Source organism: Parathielavia appendiculata, assembly GCF_033297405.1.
Source record: "Parathielavia appendiculata strain CBS 731.68 unplaced genomic scaffold N657scaffold_7, whole genome shotgun sequence".
NCBI lineage: Eukaryota > Fungi > Ascomycota > Sordariomycetes > Sordariales > Chaetomiaceae > Parathielavia > Parathielavia appendiculata.
Genome location: NW_026944226.1, coordinates 1,109,428 through 1,128,909, shown reverse-complemented (window position 1 = coordinate 1,128,909; position 19,482 = coordinate 1,109,428). Strand labels below are relative to the sequence as shown.

General features: G+C 53.7%; 7 protein-coding genes across 7 annotated transcripts; 3 read left to right on the top strand and 4 right to left on the bottom strand.

Moving 5' to 3' along the window:
• Window positions 1-2,953: 2,953 nt before the first annotated feature.
• On the top strand, window positions 2,954-4,291 carry N657DRAFT_460299 (uncharacterized protein). Its single transcript, XM_062787476.1, has 4 exons — window positions 2,954-3,344; window positions 3,403-3,755; window positions 3,831-3,928; window positions 4,192-4,291. The coding sequence occupies exons 1-4, from the start codon at window positions 3,266-3,268 to the stop codon at window positions 4,202-4,204; spliced, it is 543 nt and encodes a 180-aa protein (XP_062647132.1). The 5' UTR covers window positions 2,954-3,265; the 3' UTR covers window positions 4,205-4,291.
• A 2,484-nt stretch (window positions 4,292-6,775) lies between these two features.
• On the bottom strand, window positions 6,776-8,686 carry N657DRAFT_656615 (T-complex protein 1; the record flags this gene model as incomplete). The annotated part of the gene is made up of 4 exons (XM_062794720.1): window positions 6,776-6,793; window positions 6,854-7,027; window positions 7,080-8,472; window positions 8,628-8,686. 4 exons carry the CDS (start codon window positions 8,684-8,686, stop codon window positions 6,776-6,778), a joined length of 1,644 nt encoding a protein of 547 aa, XP_062647131.1.
• A 289-nt stretch (window positions 8,687-8,975) lies between these two features.
• Window positions 8,976-10,259, top strand: N657DRAFT_690971 (uncharacterized protein; the record flags this gene model as incomplete). Its single annotated transcript, XM_062797076.1, has 3 exons — window positions 8,976-9,191; window positions 9,331-9,575; window positions 9,618-10,259. Exons 1-3 carry the CDS (start codon window positions 9,182-9,184, stop codon window positions 10,257-10,259), a joined length of 897 nt encoding a protein of 298 aa, XP_062647130.1. The 5' UTR covers window positions 8,976-9,181.
• Window positions 10,260-10,889: 630 nt separating this feature from the next.
• On the bottom strand, window positions 10,890-13,238 carry N657DRAFT_690970 (DUF155-domain-containing protein). Its single transcript, XM_062797075.1, has 3 exons — window positions 11,826-13,238; window positions 11,403-11,754; window positions 10,890-11,318 (listed from the first exon to the last, which is right to left on the bottom strand). The coding sequence occupies exons 1-3, from the start codon at window positions 12,990-12,992 to the stop codon at window positions 11,242-11,244; spliced, it is 1,596 nt and encodes a 531-aa protein (XP_062647129.1). The 5' UTR covers window positions 12,993-13,238; the 3' UTR covers window positions 10,890-11,241.
• Window positions 13,239-14,015: 777 nt separating this feature from the next.
• N657DRAFT_681461 (uncharacterized protein) lies at window positions 14,016-14,336 on the bottom strand (the record flags this gene model as incomplete). Its single annotated transcript, XM_062796390.1, has 1 exon — window positions 14,016-14,336. One exon carries the CDS (start codon window positions 14,334-14,336, stop codon window positions 14,016-14,018), a length of 321 nt encoding a protein of 106 aa, XP_062647128.1.
• A 2,165-nt stretch (window positions 14,337-16,501) lies between these two features.
• On the top strand, window positions 16,502-17,260 carry N657DRAFT_634517 (uncharacterized protein; the record flags this gene model as incomplete). Its single annotated transcript, XM_062791286.1, has 4 exons — window positions 16,502-16,504; window positions 16,712-16,776; window positions 16,831-16,933; window positions 17,006-17,260. 4 exons carry the CDS (start codon window positions 16,502-16,504, stop codon window positions 17,258-17,260), a joined length of 426 nt encoding a protein of 141 aa, XP_062647127.1.
• A 432-nt stretch (window positions 17,261-17,692) lies between these two features.
• Window positions 17,693-19,343, bottom strand: N657DRAFT_656613 (uncharacterized protein; the record flags this gene model as incomplete). The annotated part of the gene is made up of 3 exons (XM_062794719.1): window positions 17,693-17,812; window positions 17,912-19,240; window positions 19,320-19,343. 3 exons carry the CDS (start codon window positions 19,341-19,343, stop codon window positions 17,693-17,695), a joined length of 1,473 nt encoding a protein of 490 aa, XP_062647126.1.
• Window positions 19,344-19,482: the final 139 nt, after the last annotated feature.

Sequence of the window (19,482 nt, the reverse complement as noted above, 5' to 3'; positions counted from 1 at the left end):
TAGCATAGTAGCTACCTAATCACCTTTCTTACAAGTCTTCTCTCTCTATTTCCCTACTTGTCGAGAGCCTTGTACAGGTCTCTCTGTGAGTGTATCTCTGTAGCTGGCCAGATTTTTAGCTTCAATAGTTGGCGGCACTATACAGCTACGTGTTCCACTATTTCCTTGCCTTAGCTGCTTTCGGAGTAGAGAGTAGGTATTCGAGAGACTCTAGCCCAGAAGAGGAAGTCCTTGATACCTATAGCTCCGGCTGAGCCTGGGTTAGTAGAGAGCTCTCGGCCTTTATAAGGCCCTCGTGTCTTTCTAGCGCCCTTTTGTCAAGTTTCAGTTAATAATCAGTTAGTTGTATGGTAGGTAGAGACTGATTCCAGGCCCTATACCATTATAGTTAGTTGATAATCTCTTAGGCCTAGCTAGCCTTATTGAGAGACTCTGTAGAGTCCTTGCCTTAGGCTCTCTAGGCTGCAATAGCCTCTAGCTTCTTCTATTGCTAGAGGATACATTGGCTCTCTGGCTCTTTATAGTCCTTGGAAGCAGTTGCGGATCCTATTGCAGGCCTCCTCGACTAGCAAGCTGGAAGGCCGGTAGCTTAGAAGAGGAGGCTTTATTGCAGGCCCTATTTCAGGCCTTATTGTCAGCTGGGAAGGCTGAGGAGTTAGGAGGATAGGCTTCTAGAGCCTGTCTTCGAAGTCGGCTAGTCTTTATTGAAATAAAGGTTAAGTGGAGGAACCTACGTCTCAGCTTCGAGTGTCGGGTTGGGGTAGCCTTATTGGCCCCGGCCACTATCTGTAAGCTCCTGTTCTAGGCCTTCTAGAGGTCTTTTGCAATGCCTTGTGGCTGACCTCTAATAGGGGTAGGCTGGTGGAAGCTTGAAGCCCCGTAGACTAGGGCATTGCGAATGCACTTGGTATAGACCTCCATAGCCTTGGCTAGAGCTGGGCCTCAGGTCTTAGCAGCTATTCTAAATAGTGCAAAGTCCTATATTTGCAGCTTTCATTCGATAGCTTCCCGGTAGAGTCTTCTAATCTAGCTTCTAATCTAGCTTCTAATCTAACCAGACTCTAAGGAACTAGCTAGAAGGCATACGCTGTATAGCATTGAAGCCTTGGCCCTGTGGGTGAGCCAGGTTGACTAAGTTTTGCTATTGCCTTCAGCCTTTATTAAAGTAGATCAGCTCGCTCTTTTCTTCGGGAAAGACCATCCCTCTTGACTCGGCCCACTATGTAACGGTCCCAGGAGTATATTGCAACTAGCTGGTGACGACTCTACGAGTTTGTCTCGAATGGAGAGAGAAGAAGAAAAAGAGTGAAACACTATGCGAGATACCTGCCGTCTTATACCTCCACATCCTTGGCCTGTGCGCCGATATCGAACAAGATAGAAGTCCACCGAATCTCGAGTCTTGGCCGAGAGTTTGCCGAGGCCTTTACGGGCCAAGCCCGTTACAACTATAGACAAGTCTTCCAGGCCTCTTCTAGTTGCCGGCAGTTGGCCTGGGGGCCTCGGCTAAAGGCTAGGAGATTAGCATCGTCTGTAAAGCTCACTATAGCTATCCCGAGATATTTCTCCTTCAACGCCCTATATAGGGAAGCAATATAATGAATAAAGAGGATTAGAAATAGTAGGGAGCTCTATAGAACCCTATCTTTAACTAGTATAAGCTCTGTAGCTTATCTGTCAAAATAGAACGTAGCCGTTCTATCCTCAAGCCAGGCCTTAGTCTACTGCACTAGCCACTTAGAGAAGCCGCAGACCCGAAAGTATCTAGTAGCCTTATAGAGTTAACTACATCGAAGGCTCTAGATATATCTAGCTATTGTAAGGAGATAGTTACTCTCTATCTCTAAGCTTTCTAGATCTGATATCTTTGGTATATTAACTTAAGATACTAAAAAGCCTAATATTCATTAGTTAAGTGTAGTATAATGAATATAGTAGAAAGAAGTTAAGAAAAGTATTGAACTATAGACAATATTGAAAGAAAATAAGATTATAGTAAGCTCAAAAGGCTATATATAACTGATAGCCTATACAGATAGTTCTTAAGACAAAGCCTTAAATATAGAAAGTCTTCTCGTATTGTAGTATTTGGCTATATAAAATTATTGGATTTAGCATTGTAATAGTGCTCACCAGAACTAAACTACTTTGTCGGATTAAATCATTTGTACCCTTTTCTGGGAACATGGCGCAATGGTCTAACTACACGTTGTATGCCGTGACATCCACTCTTTACAAGAGAGTGGGCGGCTTGAACGAAGTAGGTCGCCTAACCCACGGTTACTCTATCGTTGGCGCTTTCCCCGTGATGGTCGACGATGATCCGCATCGACAGGTGATCGGTATGATCTGTACCGTTCTGTCCAAGCAATTCGTTATTTCTTCGAGGTCCCGTGTTTTCCGCTGATCACAGGATTAACTTCTCCGCATTCCCAAAATGCCCAGTTTCGAGGCCCAGCAGAACCTCCCTCGGATGAGCGCTGAGAAGTCTGGTCAATGACGATGGGAACCTGGGCTCCCGGTCATGCGCGCTGCATTCTGCACTGTCCGTGCGCGATGCCAATAAACATGTTCCTCTTCCGGCCGCCGGGTCATCATCTTTGGTGGAGGACCTAGCGATGCAGGACCCAACGCTAACCATAGGCCTTCTCCACAAGGCCTCTCTGTGCTGGAAGTGCCGGTGAGGTCAAGGTTGCGAGTCCAACCTCGAATAGGCAAAGAGGCAATGGAGATATTTCCGATTCTAGTTACACGTTGACGATGGTACAAAACCGCACTGAACCTCGAACGCCAAATCCCCAATGCCTTCACTGATTTCACTTCCGTGCCGCTTGTTCGTGCGATATCCGTGCAGATATCCGTCCTAGATGACGATCAAGGCATTGATGGAGTCCGGGCACTTGGGTCCCTCCCCGCTCATCCACTCGTTCCAAAATAATCCTAGCCATGCAATGGATGGATCCTTCGCTAACACGCACAGGGTATGCTTTCCCGTGTCTTGGCCTGAATCAAGCCCAGAGCTTTGCTGCGTGTCCAAGGAGGCACAACTTGAGCGATCCGCCACCTGCAACCTGGATTGGCTCGTGTACGGACCTATGGATGACAAGAAATGCGTCGATCGACAGCAACAGCGTTGTCAAAACCTCGCCGGCCTGGCGTTTGAGAAGGCCATCAATCGGCCAGCCCGAGATCAGTGATCACATTTCACATATCACACAAGGGTCCGGTAAGGTACCTTACCTTACTACGACTCGTACGGAGTGCCATGGCTTGGCGGGTCCTCGAGTTTTACTTTCTCTACTGCACGCCTAGGTGCTCAAGAGCTCAGGTGCTCTTACTGCAACGTATCCAATGCCTTTACCCTTTCTTGGATTCCTGGTTCAAGGGCCTGACAGTCTATAGTCAAAGTTGAGAACTGGAAACTTCATGGCCAGCAGCTGAGCTTGGCGACTAACCCTGGCCTGGCTATTCGCTGGCTCTCCCGTCTCGGTCACTTTGGGAACAACATGGCTGAGCTGTCACTTCGGCCAGTCAGTTATCAATTCCAGGCCGGCATACAATCCCCGAGCACCAAGGTCCAGGTTTCAAGCCTCAGGGTGCCAACTTCACACGACATCGCTCTGCGTAAAGGTTTCGTCTTGTCGGGTCAGCAGATGGGGTCTACCAATCCCGGCGTTCTTCAGTCTCCGAATCCAATACCAACCCTTACTGTGTATTTGTTCGTTAGCGTGGCACATGGCTGGGCACTACCGTATGTATGTGTCATCATAGGATCTGGACAGCTCCACCCAGATAACCTACACAACCAGTCGCTGACAAAGACCTGCAAGGTCTGTGCATGCTGCAGAAAGCATAAGGACGACTGGAAGGGTGGAAAGGCTTTTGGTAGATCAGGACAGGAGGTGTCCATATGGAATGATTACATACGGTAAGTTAACTAGATATGAATGGAATAAAGGGAAGGAACGGAAGAAAACGAAAAAAAAAAAGGAATGCAAAGACAAAATATAAGATAAAGATAAAGGGTGAGAAGAAGAGGGAGAAGGAGAGGGAAGATGAAGATGAAGAGGAAGAGGAAGAGGAAGGGGAAGAGGAAGGGGAAGCAAGTAAGAAGAATATAAGAAGGTTAAAGTGAAGGCAATATGAGATATGATACTTATTATAGAAGTTCTATGCTGATAAACAAACCAGGGCTGAATTATAAACTATATAAAATAAGCTTGCAGAAGCAGCTTTCTTCATAGATATGTACTACTACACTACTACTTTGCCTCATCTGCCTGCTTGATGCAATGTAGTCGAATTTGACCTCCCTTCTTATTCTGATTGCTCACAACAACCTAGCTGGGACCTTCAACCTCTTCGTCGGGCATCTAGTCAGCGAGTCCTCCTTCTCGTTAATAAGGAAACTTGAAGCCTAGGCTCACCGCTCTCTTGGGTTACTTCCAATCTGTGAGGCGAGCAGCAACGGCCAGAGATTGAGACCTTGCCTGGCCGCCAATCACCAACAGATTGCAACAGGCATCGAAATGGCGCCATACCGCGGGTTTCGGAGTTGCAGCGCTGCAACAGTGCTGCTGCAAGAGCAAGGCCTGTTGTAACACCGCGAAAGCATCTATAATCTGTGTGCATGAGTCATGTTTCACTGCAGCTGTTTCTTCAAAACAGTCTTGGGTTCGTTGGCCCCCGTGAGTTGGATTTCCTTATAGTCATATGCACCTCCATTTCACGGAACCAGACAATAACGGGCGAGTCAGAACTCCCGGATTGGTATAACATGACGCATACAGGCTCACCAAGGAAGATGGACCGGATATACAACAGGAAGCAGACAAGACGACTGTACTGTTGTTGGATTTAGCAGGTGGTGGGAGGGCAGTTCGGTGGTGACTACTGGCTTGGCACCACGATTCTCAGGATCAGGAGACAGGGGTAACTTTTGGAACAACACGGACACCAGGATCATCATCAATTGAGTGGTTACCCATCCTTTGGTGCCCAACTACTACGGTACGGTAGATTCGTGGCTGTTGGCTTTCCAACAGCAATAGGAGGTGAGGGCAGATGCATATGAAATTTGCAGTGGTGTGCCTGAGCCTCGAAAAAAGTTAGGTGGGGGGGTTTGGCGGATGATCTGGCGCCCGCACCTGACAGTGGTAGAACAGCTTGCAAGATGCCGTTGCCCCGGTATCACTGCCGAAACCCCACTCCTCCGCCTCTAGGTACCGTACTGAGCGTACATGTGTCAGCGTTTGGGCCATCACATGCAGCCAGACCACACCGGGCTCTGTCTGCAGGTCGTCACCACAAACGGTTCAACGGAGAAACGGGTGGTGACCCTCAGCCCCGCCATCCCGCCCTTTCGATGACCCCTTTCAACGTGGTCGTTGATCCCATTGCCCTATCCCGCGTATCTGCTCATCGCCATGACATGAAGACACCCTGAGACACCTTGGACGGGAAAGGCGTGGCTTTGACCCATGCGGCGAACTAGACGTCTAATCGCCAATACATCTCTTCCGTATTCGAGCCATGCTTGCGAACCTCCGGTACTAGTTGGGAAGTTCGACTCTGCCTTGCTGGTCAAATGGGAGTGTTACGAATGCTGCGCGGTCAGGTGCGGTTTGCGCTCAAGCATGTCGCCACACCTGCAAGTGCGGGTTGGGCGGGCGAGTGCCGGCCTTCTAGAAGGCCGCTCTAGGCTGAAATCCGGTAAATATTAACTGGTAGAGGCCATGCGTGATGGTGTGGCGGACTGTCTGTGTGTTGACTATGTATTTGGCTGCTGGCCATGCAGGAGAGAGCGCACTCTGGGCAATGATGTGTCCGCTTCGTTGAGGGCAGATTGTGCATTCCGCTTCGTTGATGAAGGAACTCTAGCTGTCAGGGCTATATTCGGGAAGAAAACGAAAAGTTTCGAAGGAAAGGCCCATGGCATTGCTGGAGATGGGTTGATGACGGGAGAACGAGCAGTGCTCACATCTAGCATTCATATGAGACGGCTTCATAAACAACATCCGTACCATATCCTGTATATTATCCTGTCACTGAGCAGGGCCGGAAAGGGTAGCGGGATGTTGACAGAGAATGTACACTTTGAGAAAGCGGATCTCGTAGGAGAAGACAGGAGGAACTGTTCTGGTCTGGATTCGGCCCCTTGATTGTCAAGACAGAACCACTGCTGTGGAACATCCAGTCTAGAATGCCTGGCACCAACAGGAACCCGTAAGCTTCTCCAGATCTTGCATAGTTTGTTGATTTGGTGGTGAGCATTCGTCATATTCCATGCAGCTCTGTTGTAGCAACGAACGAAGGCGGTGGGCTGATAGTCGGACATATCGACTGGCAGGGAAAGAGAGAAGTTCTCTTTCCACCTATTCTCGTCAACAGATCGGTATATCAAGCTAGTAGGCAGACACAGACGACCTGGGCACTGAGCCGGGCATGTCTAGGTGGTCGAAGAGATGGGTGCAGCCGCCTGTCTCGGCGTCGGGTCGGAGCACAGAATTGGGTGAGTAGAATGAGAGAACGGAGGTCTCCCGGCTTTTTGACCAGCAGGCACCGTTCTTTCTCATTAAAATAGTGCAAGGACAATATGTAGAATGCGGCAAGGGCAAAGCGAGATCTCAGGTCGGTGGTGTTACTCAAGCCAGTCACATCAGGCTAGGTGCCACAGTCATATGGACATGTCATTAGGACTAAATCCGAGCATGCCACTGTTGCGAGACAGCCAGGCAAGACCAGCAAAACTCCCCTTGCTTAGACTCTCTCAGACTCAGTCCTCATCCCAGTTCTATCACACGCGACGAGTTAGAGTTTGTCATGAGACTAAGGGGCAAACGGGAATACTCACAGGGTTGGGTCCAGGCGGCTTCGGCCCGCCAGCTTGCCGGGCAACAATAATCTGGTCAACCGACAAAATTGTCCGGGCAGCCTCAGTGGCAAGCTTGATAGCCCACTGCTTGCTCACAAGCAGGTCAAGGATACCCTCGTCCTCAGCATCGAGGATTCCCGTGTTATCCTGGTTCTGGAGGCGCAATTAGCAACCGCTCAGGGTTTGTGTGTTCCTGGCCACCTACCTCGATATCGACACCAGTAGACCAGCCGTCCTCCTTCTGATGGGCAGCATACAGCCGGCTGAGAACCTCGGTGGCATCCAGACCCGCGCTCTCAGCCAAGGTCCGCGGCACCACCTCAAAGGCCTCGCCAAACTTTTTGATCGAGTACTGCGCCAGCCCCTGCGTCTTGTCGCCGACAGCCTGTATCCTCTCGACGAGCTCAATCTCTGTCGCACCAGCACCAGGGACCAGACGGGCGTCCTTGGTGATAGCCTTGATAACATTGACGCCGTCATCCACGGCCCGCTCAATGTCATCCAGGTGGTTCTGGGTGGCGCCGCGAAGGACGAGCGTTGCCGTCCTTGTGGCCTCGTCCTCCTGCCGGAAGACGGTCACCCGGTCGCCGCCAATCTCCTGCGTCTCAACCACGTCGATGCTACCCATCTCGTCCGGCATGGGCGCACCTAGCCGGGCCAGGGGGGTGGCGCCTACGACCCGGCACACTCGCCGCAGCTCAAACTTGCTGAGGATCTTGATGAACAGGATGCCGTAGCGGTTGAGGTAGTGCATGGCCAACTCGCCGACGGTGGAGCCCGCTATGACGACACGCACGCCGACGTCGTGCAGCTCCTTAATGGTGGCCTCGAGGCGCTCCTCCTCGCCCTTGGAGAACTCAAGCATATCCTTTGCGTTTTTCAATAATACGGTGCCCTTGGTCTCTGTCTGGCTGATGTCGATGGGGCAGGTGAAGACGCCGACCTTGGCCTTCTTTGCCTTCTTGACGGATCCATCAGGCTCTTTGCCGAACACCATCCCCTTGACCACGCGGCTCTGGTCGAGGCTGCCGCCCATGATCTTGACGACGCGGATGTTGTCAACGTTGAAATTGGCCGGGTTCTTGGGTAGCACCGACAGAACGGCCTCGGCGACGAGACTGGCCAGCAACTCCTCGTTGCCGTTTTGCTTGCTGCCGATGACGGTCCGGATGGCCTTGCTGAGCTCCTCCTGTGACCGCAAGTTCCCAACCTTGTCAATCTCGAGTTCCTCGAGCGTGTCGAGAGCAATCTTTTGCGCGCGCTCGTAGCCAGTGACGATGTCAGATGTCTTGAGCCCCATGCGTAATAGATCCTCGGCTTTCTTGAGCAGCTCGCCGGCGAGGACGATGACGAGGTTTGTGGCGTCGCCCATCTCGGACTCTTGCTGCTGGCTGGCCATGACGAGCAGCTTGGCGGCGGGGTGGACTACATCAAGCTCGCGCAGGATGGTAGCGGCGTCAGAGGTGAGAATCATCTTCTGGAGGTGGTTAATGACGATCTTGTTGCGGCCGTAGGGACCCAGCGACGTCTGGACCGTCGACGAGATGGCCCGACAGGCGTCGATGTTGCGCAGAACTGCCCCATCTTCCGAGTCATAGCTGCGATGAGCAAAGAGCGGGCTCGTCAGCTATAATACTAGACTTGCTTTAGGGTTGCGGTGGGTGTACAAGGCTGGCACCCCATCAGAGTTATGGCGGGGTGAGGGGGGTTACAAAGGAGGTAGAGTACTCAGTAATAATAGCGTAATACTCACTTTTGATAGCCCTGCTTGAACAAGCCAGCATTCGGGGCGCCGGGAATATTCAGCGACATGTTGGTGGTGGTTCGGAGCTGCTCGTGGGGTTGTCTGGCTGAAGTGTCGTCGACTCGCAAGTTGACCTCGCGACTTCAAGCTTCAAGTTCCCGCTGCTGCCCACTCCTGGCGACCCATAAAAAAAAGTTGGGTGAAGCAAATCGAAGTCAACACAGTTGTCTGCAGCCTTGGCCCCGCAGCTACGGCGGGATCCAATGGAGAGAGAGCCCAGCGCAGGGGGGTTGGTACTTACTGAGTGGATCCTTTGCCTCAGCCTTGCTGTGTGTTCCCTTTGATCCAGTATCGCGGCAGACTACCGGTCCACGTGCTCTCAACTTCCTGGCAGCTAACTACCTTCAGTTCCAATCGAATTCCATTTTTATCACTTCGCCCAAAGACGTTACTTCAATAACGCATTCCGCCGGTCGCTCCAAAGCCTCTCTATTCACACATCGTACTTCCATCGATAACCACACACATATCTTAACACTCAATACTTCAGACGTCTGAGCGACATGGCACCTGGTACGTTCAAGGCTTGCTCCATCAGCAGCTTGTGGAGCGTATCGACTGAAACATTCAATCGATTTGGTCCACTCTCAATGCCATGCAAAGCATTTTCACCATGGAATCCGTTGCTAACCAGGAACGACCTCTCCATTAGCGACGTCCGTCCCGCCTGCGCTCCCTCCCTCGGTGGAGGAGGCCTACCGGCGAAAGTGCATCCAGCTGAAGCAGCGGACGAGCGAAGTCGAAGATGCCAACGATGCCGCCAGACTGCGCCTTGCGCGCCTCAAGCGTCAGGTTGAGAAGATGCGGTTAGAGCGTGCCTTCCTGCTCGAGCAGCTCGCCAAGCGGACAAGCACAAACGTGGAGGATTCGGACGGCAGCCCGAGCCCACCGCCGACAGTAAGTTCCCAGCCGGACAGCTGACTCTCCGGCATCGGCCAGCAACGGCCCCCCTCCACGAGGACACCAACCGTTGACACCACCGCTCCGCCACCACAGCCCAAGGAGAAGCCGTTGCGTATCAAGAGAGGCCACCGCAAGCCATCGGCGTTTCCCGGCCTCGATGCCCCCTCCTCTGTCAACGCCGGCACCCCGGGCTCGACCTTCATCAGCCAGAACCTGCTTGTGCACTCGCCCAGCTCGGACGCCTTCTCCGCCGCGGCGGGGAGCACGACCAACGGCGTGCACCGGGGCGCCCCCAAGAGGCCCGGCAGCGCATTCGATCTCTACTGCGCCGAAGCCGGGCCATCCGTGAAGGACAAGGCCAAGGAAGGGGACAACGTAGAAGAGGAGCTATCCCGCCGCTGGAAGGAGCTGCCCGACAGCCGGCGTGACGAGTACCAGACGCGCGCCGACGATCAGATGGCTGAGTACGAACAGGAGAAGGACGCATATGACGAGGCAAAAGCACAAGAACAAGAAGCTAGCGCCAAGGTAGACAGCAACAAGGCCGAATCAACCGAGTCAGACCGGCCAGCCGGGGCCGGAGGAGAGGGGAGGAGTACGTCACGGCAACAGGACGACGTCGACATGACAAACTACGACACGGACCAGGAGACACAAGGGGAGCGGCTCGAGGAGTAGTGTTACTCGTCTTGCTGCGCGCTCCGCCCTCTGCAGCCGCCATCTCCTATGATTCCGTGACGCCGCGAGTGGAGACATGTCAGGGCGGCCTAGTGTGTCGATTCCGTCGGAGCGGCATGGCGAGGAAGTGCCCATGCTGAGGATCATTTAGGATGTGCCATGCCTCTCCGCCAGCTACAACGGGATCGGTTGGGGTTCGGCCCATGGTGGAGGTGCCGGTTGCGTTTCCCATCCGATTAAGGCAGACGATAACTGCCTCTTAATTACTTGCGAGAGACAGGGTGGAACAATTTTTGGCTTCCTGACTCCTCGAAGGGCTTGGCCGGCAGTCAATATGACGAGGGATTCCACGGGTTCCTCTCCGTTTTCTCATTGCTACACACTTTCGTTATGGATTGGGATAGGAGGACGAGTGATGGCGCATTATGAGCCCGGCGTGCTTTTGGTTTGGGACACTTATCACTGGCTCTGAAATACACAAGAGCACTTAGAATCACCCGTGGCAGAGTTTCTCATGATGCTCTGCAGAGATGAATGTCGTATCCAGCTTATGTTTGACGCCATCGTTGTCCAAATACGTATATCCAACCGGGCAAACCAACTACAACGAGACAACTAAGAAAGCAATATCAGGTGACGAATGTTCATCCATTTTGGTACACATATGCGGCCTGTGTGCTTGCCGTGAAGCGCTTCTCTATCTGCAATACATAGTATGTTAACGTTATACATATATAGAGTACAGTAAAGTGCTGTGGTCTGACGCTGATGAGCTATGCTGCCTTGCCTCGAGGCAACCGTTCCCCATGGCATCGTGGAAAACGGTGAGGAGGAAAGAGAAGGTCTCCGAATCACACAATTTCTCCGAATCAAAGGACCCCCAGCCAACCCATGGAACAATGGACGGCTTTTCCGTCTTGGAACTCCATACGCCAGGCCAAATGAACCGAGTAAAGTCAAGAACTCCTTGATGAAATCAGGGTCACTCAACGCCCACGTACAAGTCGACAATAATGTTGACCAAGGCCACGACAATCTCCGCGGCGATGAGGATAATTACTTGTTTCCACAGTCAGCATTCATTCATCCCTTTTCACACACACACACACACACACAACAAGAAGAGAAGGGGCGAAAGCATACCAATCCACTCCAACTTCTCGCCGTGGCCATGACTCAACTGCTCCTTGAGCACGGCCAGCAAATCGGCAATGACATCCAGCCGCTCCGTCAGCAGCCCGACGCGCTGGTCCATCTCGAGGTAGCTGCGCACGGCCTGGTAGACGGGCTCGAGCTGGGGCTCGACCCAGAACAACTCGGGCGTGTCGAGCACGGAGCCGTTGAGGTGGATGCTTATCCTCAAGATGAAGAGCTCGCCGATCTGCATGTTGATTTGCGAGCGCGACAGCGCGATGGTGCCGGTCAGGGCGAGCTGCGCGGGAATGTCCTTGCACGTGTCGATGGTGGAGGCGATGAGTTCCTCGAAGAGGGAGGTCTACTCTCAGACGGGTTAGATGCTGTTCGGGGACGGGGGAACCCAAAGGACAGGGGAAGAGGTAGGCAGACCTTGACGCTCTGGGCCAGGGCGTGCGAGATGGCGAGCTTGCTCATGTAGTTGTTCTTGTCGCGCAGGGCGATAAAATCGTTGTAGATGCGGGCTTGGTACTCGTGGGTATAGTAAAAGTTGAATTTCTCCGTCTCAACGTCGTCCGGTGCGAGTTTCTCGACTTCGAACTTTGAGATCTCCTTGAGAAAACGCTGCTCGTGGGCTGCTGACATGCCCCATATTACAACGACGCCGTAGTCGAACAGGAAAACTTCGGGGGTGTGGACGTGTATGTCAAAGTCGGCAGGTTCGCCGACCGGCATGTCGTCTGTAATTTGGTGTTCATGGACGAGGATGTCGTCGTCTGCGGTATCTTGGCTTTCCGAAAGCCCGTCGCCGAGGGTGGAATGGCTGCTTTCGCTGACAAGGTCGTGGATATTCCCTGTCGAGTGTCGTCGTTCCGGGTTCGACTGCACGTCCAAGAACCTCTCCTTCCGTGCGGCCTCGACCTGCTTCGAGCTGTAGCTGTAGGGCGTGTAGATGCACTCGTCGATCAGCTTGGGGTTCGCCCCCCTGGCCTTCCCCTTCCCCTTCAGAAAGCGCTGTAGGCCGTCCATCTGGTAGCGGTTTGCTGTGCAGTAAGCCGTAACGCGCGGTAACCGGTCGCGGTCTGCTTTGCCGAGGCGAGCGGCGTCTCGCCGGGCCGTGGGGTCCTTGATGCGGGTGTACTGCGCGTAGACATCGCGGCCGCTCTCCTCGTCGACAATGTCTTCCAGCTCGGGGTTTGGGAGTAGTTTGAGTTTCTGGGCATTCTTGGTACTGCGTTGCGGGCCAATCTTGGGCAATGCCGCGTTGGACGCAACCACGGGCAAGCCAGCGCTGTTTGGGCCCGGAGAGGAGCCGCCATGGCTGTTCCGTCGGCGCAGTCTGCTGTTCAGGGCGGACAGCATGGGAGGGCCGCCGCCTAGGCCGCCGGTGCTGATGGCTGAGGGACTCGGAGGGCCTACTGGCAACCGGTGTGGGTGTGGTTGGTGGGGGTGGTGGTACGCAACATCGGGCTCAATAGTCTTGGTGACGGGGTTCGGATTGAAGGTGACGTTCCGAGGGGGCCTCGTTGGGCGGGCGGGTCCGGATGACGGACCGGAGGACAGGAGGGGTGTGTCCTCGGACACGGTTCTCTCAGCCATGGCGGCGGACGACGGGTGACAGCTGATCGCCCTCTGTTTCCTGTCCAACAAATAGTACTAAATACCAACTACCTTAGTTATTGCGCTGCCATCTGTTGAGCGCAACCCGTAGGCGATCTGCCGTCGACCAATTATTTGGGCATGCTGCGGGAGAGGTTCTTATGGTTTTGTCGGGGCGGAATGGGGGTTTGGGTTCGAACTTTCGATTCGCAGTTGGTGAAATCCAGGTCTATAACATTCAATCGCATCGCGATGCTTGATGACGTCGGGTCGGCCTCCTCCCCGAAACCTAAGGGCTCTTCCGATTCAGGGCAGGCCTTCCCCACTGCAGGGGTTGCGCTAATCCAAACGTGGGCTGCACGTGTTAGTGGTTTGCCCCACCAAACGGCCGTTGAAAGAGTGGCCGCCTGGCCACCAATTTTCGGTTGGATTGACATTGCACAGCATCAGTTGGTAGCCGTAACAAACCCGACGAGGCAGGTGGTTGATCTCTTGCGGCGACGGCTCAAAAGAAGTGGGCTTGGTCCAAGGCGGCCATTCAACATGTGTCAGTTTCGAGTGTTGCGACGCGAACCATTACCATTGCATTAACAATACCTGGTTTACCCGGTCAATGATAGCAGATATCCACTTGTACGATCGTTAAGACGGACAGGTTGGTTTGTTGCAGTCTCAACGTCAAATTTACTGTACCCAGCCCTCTCATACTGTTTATCGGACGACCGACCCCTTTGTCTCAGCGCAACCACGAAGTCTCTCCTTGGAGGAGTCGTCAAAATTTGGTCATGGTTGATTCTGCCGGTAGTCATGGTTAAGAAGGATATGCTCTCTCGTCCCTGCTGTATACACATGGTCAGACATCCAATCCCCTATATCTCCACCACCCCCAATTTTCGTATCTCTCCCGTCCGGGATCACTCCTCCTCGCTACCCTCTACATCTGATCCTCCTCAATCGGGCTCGGCAGCGTCCTGACCTCCTTGGTCCCCTTACTCACCAGTTCGTCCCTCTACCCAGCCACATTTACCCTCCCAACACTACCCCCGCCGAACTTGCGTTGTCACCACCACCACCACCCGTTCCCTCCCCAACAATCAAGTCTCCAAGATCCACCGGCCCCTCGAGCTCAGTCACAACAACCTCCACCTCCAGCCTCAAAAACCCCCACCGGTATTGCTTGCCCGTGGGTGGGTTCCATTCGATTTCTGCCGCTGCCGTGCAGTCGCTACGCCCCAGACCTGCCTGCTCAAACTGCTCCTCGTAGTGGTCCTTGACATAGTATCTGTGGTAATTGTTGTCTTCCATAGCCGAGTTTAGGGGCCTGGCCAGGTTCAGGAAAGGCATTGAGGGCCGCGCGGCTGGCTGCTGGCATAGTTGTGTAACTGCCATGGAGCTTGCTCGTGATTGTGGCAATCAGAAGCTGGGCCATAAGAGATATTATATCCGGCGGGTGAGGTGAGTTTCTTTCGGTGTTGGCGTCGGTATCTGTGGGCTGGTTGCTGCTGGACTGATACCATGCTCGGCAGGAGTGCTGTTGGGGAGGTTGTCGTCGTCTCCGCTTTCATCCGCCGTGTCGTCTGGTTCTTCTACCTCTGTTGCGTAGGTTGTTGATGTGTTCCGGGAAGTCTGGAGTGTGAAGTCTGCGGTGGGTTGATGGTGGACCTGGCGGCATCTCCATTTGCTTCTTCCCTTGTCTCTTCTTGTGTGATTGAAAAGTCGAACCCGCTCGGGGAGTGTCCATCCTCGTCTCCAGTTCCGGTATCAGGTCTTTCCACCTCGGAGCTGATCTCATCCAATCAATCCACCCCCCCTTCCATCATCCCATCCTTACTTCCCTCACTTTCACCCTCAACCATGTCCTCAACTCTCACCCCATCACCATCACCTCCCTCTTCACGATTCCCTTCCTTGTCCTCCCCAGCACAGTCAAACACAGCCCTCTGCCCTTTGCCGCCCCTAGGCTACACGTCCCGGCCCAAGTAGACCCGGGACCACACATCATACCTCTTACGTTTGTAGATCGTCACCCATTGTCAACCCTCACCCAGCCTTCCGCCCGCGCCATGTCTGCCGCTGCGATGTCAGGCACGGCTCCGCCCAGGTTCTGTGTCTCTGTCTCGATCCTAAAGAACTGCACATCGCCGTTGTCGAAAGACACTTGGCCTGAGTAGAGCATCGGGCCTGCTGATTGTGTTGAGGCCTGCGGCTGGGGTTGTCCTGCTGCTCCCCCCGCCACCGCCGCTGTGTTGGAGTCGGAGGGGAGAGAAGAGGAGGATGTCGATGCGACCATGCATCACCCCTTCCCCACGACGCCCTCCATCAGGCTGTCCAGACGTGCCGCCGCCCATATGAGTTGGCTTGGACTAGGGAGGGTGAGTCATCGCAACGGACTCTTCTTTCGTCTCGAATTCTGTGAAGGGGTTCCTCCTCTGACGTAGTGGCCGTGCTGTCGTTATTACTACCCTGGGGAATGGACGTGGGAGGTGCGAAGCGCGGGGTGGGAAAGACGACGTATCGAATCACGGTGCGGTCTGCGCCCAACGCTTCATGGGCTGAGATGGTTTCTCGTGGTGGGAGATGGACGGCGGCTTGGGCCTCCTCTCTGAGGGGTAGGGGCGGGAGCAGTCGTTGCTGCTGCTGCTGTCTACGTAGGGGAAGGGGGAAGAAATCGGATGCCTGGCGTTCATTCAGTTGCCGTACCGCGCGTGCTTGTGTGTGGGATTTGGCGGTTGGCGGGGGTTGGAAAATATTCTTGGACTGGGCCAAGTGACTGACTTGACTTCTACCGCTGGGAACGTGTGTGGGTCGTAGAGAAGGCACTTGGCTAGTTCCACGCGGACCGAGCTGCTTGTTGCTGGTCGGTAGGATCGAGACAAACTGAGTAGCTCGTTTCTCCGGCTCTTGGGAAGCGAAATGCTGAAAGAGATCAGCATCGTTTTCCAGCCCAGCGACTGAGAGGTGGCCAGTCTAAGCTTGCTCGGTAGCCTTGATCTGTGTGAGCTAAGCCCTGGCTTTCTCAGCCGCTGTAGGCGCGCGATACTTGATGGCGTTGACGGTTTTCTTGTCACTTATTTCGGTAATGTCAATGTTGGCGCGGCCGAGTCCATTGTGCTGGTCAAGTTGGTTGTTCAGCGGGGCTTGCTGGTCTCTTTGCCTTCTGGACCTTGTTTAAGTCCTGCGTAGTCGTATTTCGCTAGGAAGATGCTTTAAGTGAGGCTGGAAGGCTTCTGTGAGTTGGGTTCATTCTTCGTCCCATCAATCGCTGATTTGTTTTGGGATGGAAACTCTCACAGTCCGCTCCTGGCAAGGTTGGGTGGCGTATTAGTCGCTACAGCCCCTGACGGGAAAGAGATCGCTTGGCTGTTTGCCGGTTTGGTAGGCGCAACACTATTTGACTTGTGTCTGCGGAAGGCTGCCAGGAGGTTGTAATCATCGTCGTCTGGATTTCATCCTTGACAGAGCTGAGTGTCTGGCTCTCGTTGGAAGAGACTGTCCCCGTTGTTGCTTCCATGGTTAGTCAGTGACGGGCCCTTTGCCTTTGATAGATGAAAATGATTTATTTACCGGCAGTGGGTGATTACTGACACGGGCCTTCAGTCTCACTCAGTCGACTCCCGGTCGATTTCGGGATGGAAAGTTCAGGAACGGGCTCTTGAGACTTTGCTAAATCAACAGCGTCTGCGCCCTGCTGCGACACTGGCTGGACACTTCCCGAAAAGGCGGGCCTTACAGATGCCGCGTCAGCAGCAACCCCGGCAAAGGTCCAGCTCTGGGCCAGCGTAAGGTTCGTCACTGGTTAAGTTGGTTCTTGCATGACATGGTCTTGGTCTTGCAAGAGACTTGCCAAGTCCTGCGGAAACGAGTTTACGTATGCCTCGCCGCTCAATGCCTTCGGAGAGCAGCCGGGCGAAATGGGCGAATCTGGTGCCGCGGCCATGGGAGTTGGTTGCGCGGGAGTGTTTGGTAAATGAGAAGATGGGACAGGAGATGGGGAAATAACTGGCAAAGGGAAGTGGGTCAGGATATATGAAAACGAGGGCACAAGGCAGGTGTGCGAAGGCAGGAAGTGGAAGTGGAAGAGGAAGCGGAAGTGGAAGAGGAAGCGGAAGTGGAAGAGGAAGTGGAAGTGGAAGAGGAAGTGGAAGTGGAAGTGGAAGTGGAAGTGGAAGAGGAAGTGGAAGTGGAAGAGGAAGTGGAAGTGGAAGTGGAAGTGGAAGTGGAAGTGGAAGTGGAAGTGGAAGAGAAGCTCGAAGGGAAAGACGGGATAATGGAAGAAAGTAGTGGTGTGGAGGTAGATATGGGTTGCTTAAGAAGAATGCATGTGTCTATGACAGTTCCCTGAGTTTGAAAGAGTTCAGCTTTGGACTTGAAGCAGAAAGGATTGTGTCCTGAGTACGCGTAGATAAGGGAGGAATGAGAAAGGGGAGATGTGAATGGAAAGCAGCTTGGCAGGTATTGGCGGCGACAAAGTTTGAGCCGAAATTTGGGAAGTTGCTGTTGGTTAGAAGGTAGAAAGATTGAAATCTGTCTTATGAGATGGGTAATTAGACCCTTCAATGATGGGGATTTGTGTTGGCACTCACCACGTAGACGGCGAAGGCGAAGCTCGGATACTCTCATTGACAGCTGGGGAATCGGTAACATCTCAAACCACTGGATATTAAACAAGACACATGTACTCCCATTAACCATCCTGACCCTTACTCCGGGTCATCCGCATATTGGCCTGCCCTGCCTTGCTCCTCAAGCTGCTTGATCTTCTCCTTGCCCTCATCAGTGGTGGCATCAATGATCTCCTCCTCCAAGCTCAGAATGCCAGCCTAGCGAACTGTTAGTGTCACTCAAAGCAATGTCACCTAAACAGACAAGGAAAGAAGTGAAAAAAAAAAGGGAAAGAAAAAAGAAAGAAAGTGACTCACCTCTCCCAACTTCCCCACCACCTCCTCAGCCTCCGCAACCGGCATCTCCCCAAGCACCTTATTCACTTCCTCCAGCTTCCCCGTCTCCAACGCGCTCTTCATCTCCTCGCTAAACCCCTCAAAGATCTCCCTCCCCCTCCTGACTTCCTCATCCTGACTATCCTTCTCCGGAATCCGGATATTAATCACCGTGCCCGGTTCGACAGCATGCAGCTGAATCTGCTCCACCTCACCCTGAGTCTTCCCCTCTGCCTCGTCCTTGGCCCGCTGCAGTACAATCTCCCTAGCTCTCGTCTTGATGCGTGCGTACGTGTCCTGCACGTCCTTGTGGAACACCTCCTGCGCCTGGTGGCCGGGCGTGGTGATGCGCTTGAAGAAGAGGGCCACGCCGTCGCGCCCCAGCGCGCGGCAGTACTGCAGGAGGAGCGCCTGGTGCACGCAGTTGCGCGCAAAGTCGGAGCGGTTCTCGAGCTGCGCGTCGAAGGCGAGCACGAGGAGACCGTCTGTCTCCTTTTCGGTCAGGATTTGCGGGTGTTGCGAGAGGAAGGCGAGTGAGTCGCGGTAGGAGGTGGACTTGATTTGGGCGAATTCCTTGGCGAGAGGGGAAGCGGTAATCTCGTCGTCGTCGTTTTTGTCGTCGGTTCTGGACGATGAGGAGGCCGGAAGGGAGGTAGTCTCGGCGAAATTGGGGTTGAGGAGCTCGACCTTGGAGGAGTCCTTGGCTCCGCCGGAGGAGGACGAAGTCGACTTGTTGATATGTGAGCTGTCAAAGCCGGTGTGGATGCTCTCGCTGGTGATTTTGCGCGACTCCTCCTTCTCGAGCTCGGTGAGCCTCTTGATCAAGTCGTCCTGCAGGCTGTTGACCTTCTTGAGGTGGTCCTCGATCTCGGCCACCATGCCGTCGTATCGCTTGTCTTGTTCGATCTTCTTCTCGTCGAGAGTCTTGTTTACCTGGTCGAGGAGCGTCGCCATCATCTTGGTGTACGTGGGCAGCGGCTCCTCGGCGTTGTGGACGCCCTCGGGACGCGGGGGAGGCTGGTCGTCCTTGGGGTCTGGCCCTGCGGCCGACTCCATAACGGCCCGAAAGGCCACCTCTCCCGGGTTCCCACTCCTCGCATCAGACGCATGTGCTTTCAAGGAATCGATCAGGGACGAGATGCGCTTGATCAGGGTATCGTTGATGATGCGCTCGTACTTGAGCGTCTCGATCTCGTGCTTGCGTTTCTGCCGTTCCATATGGATCTGGTTCTGTTTGGCGCGGATGAAGGATCGCTTGTCAACATTGGGATGCACCTCGATGTCCGAGTCATCGCTGAGCTCAAGGGCATCCTAAGAGATGTTAGTGAACCGCTGACGGTAGGTACATGTCCGTGTAAGGGACAGGGAGCTTCTGATGAAGTGACCATACCCACTTGCTGTAGTCAACCGGCATGGTGCGTGTCTGTGAATGTTTGGTACGCGTTGCGATCACAGTTAGCCGTCTACGATGCCGGGAACGGAAGCAGCTGAGGTTTAAGCTACAAATTCACATGGGTTGTTGGTCTCTTGAGGTTTTTGAGGTTCTTGAGGTT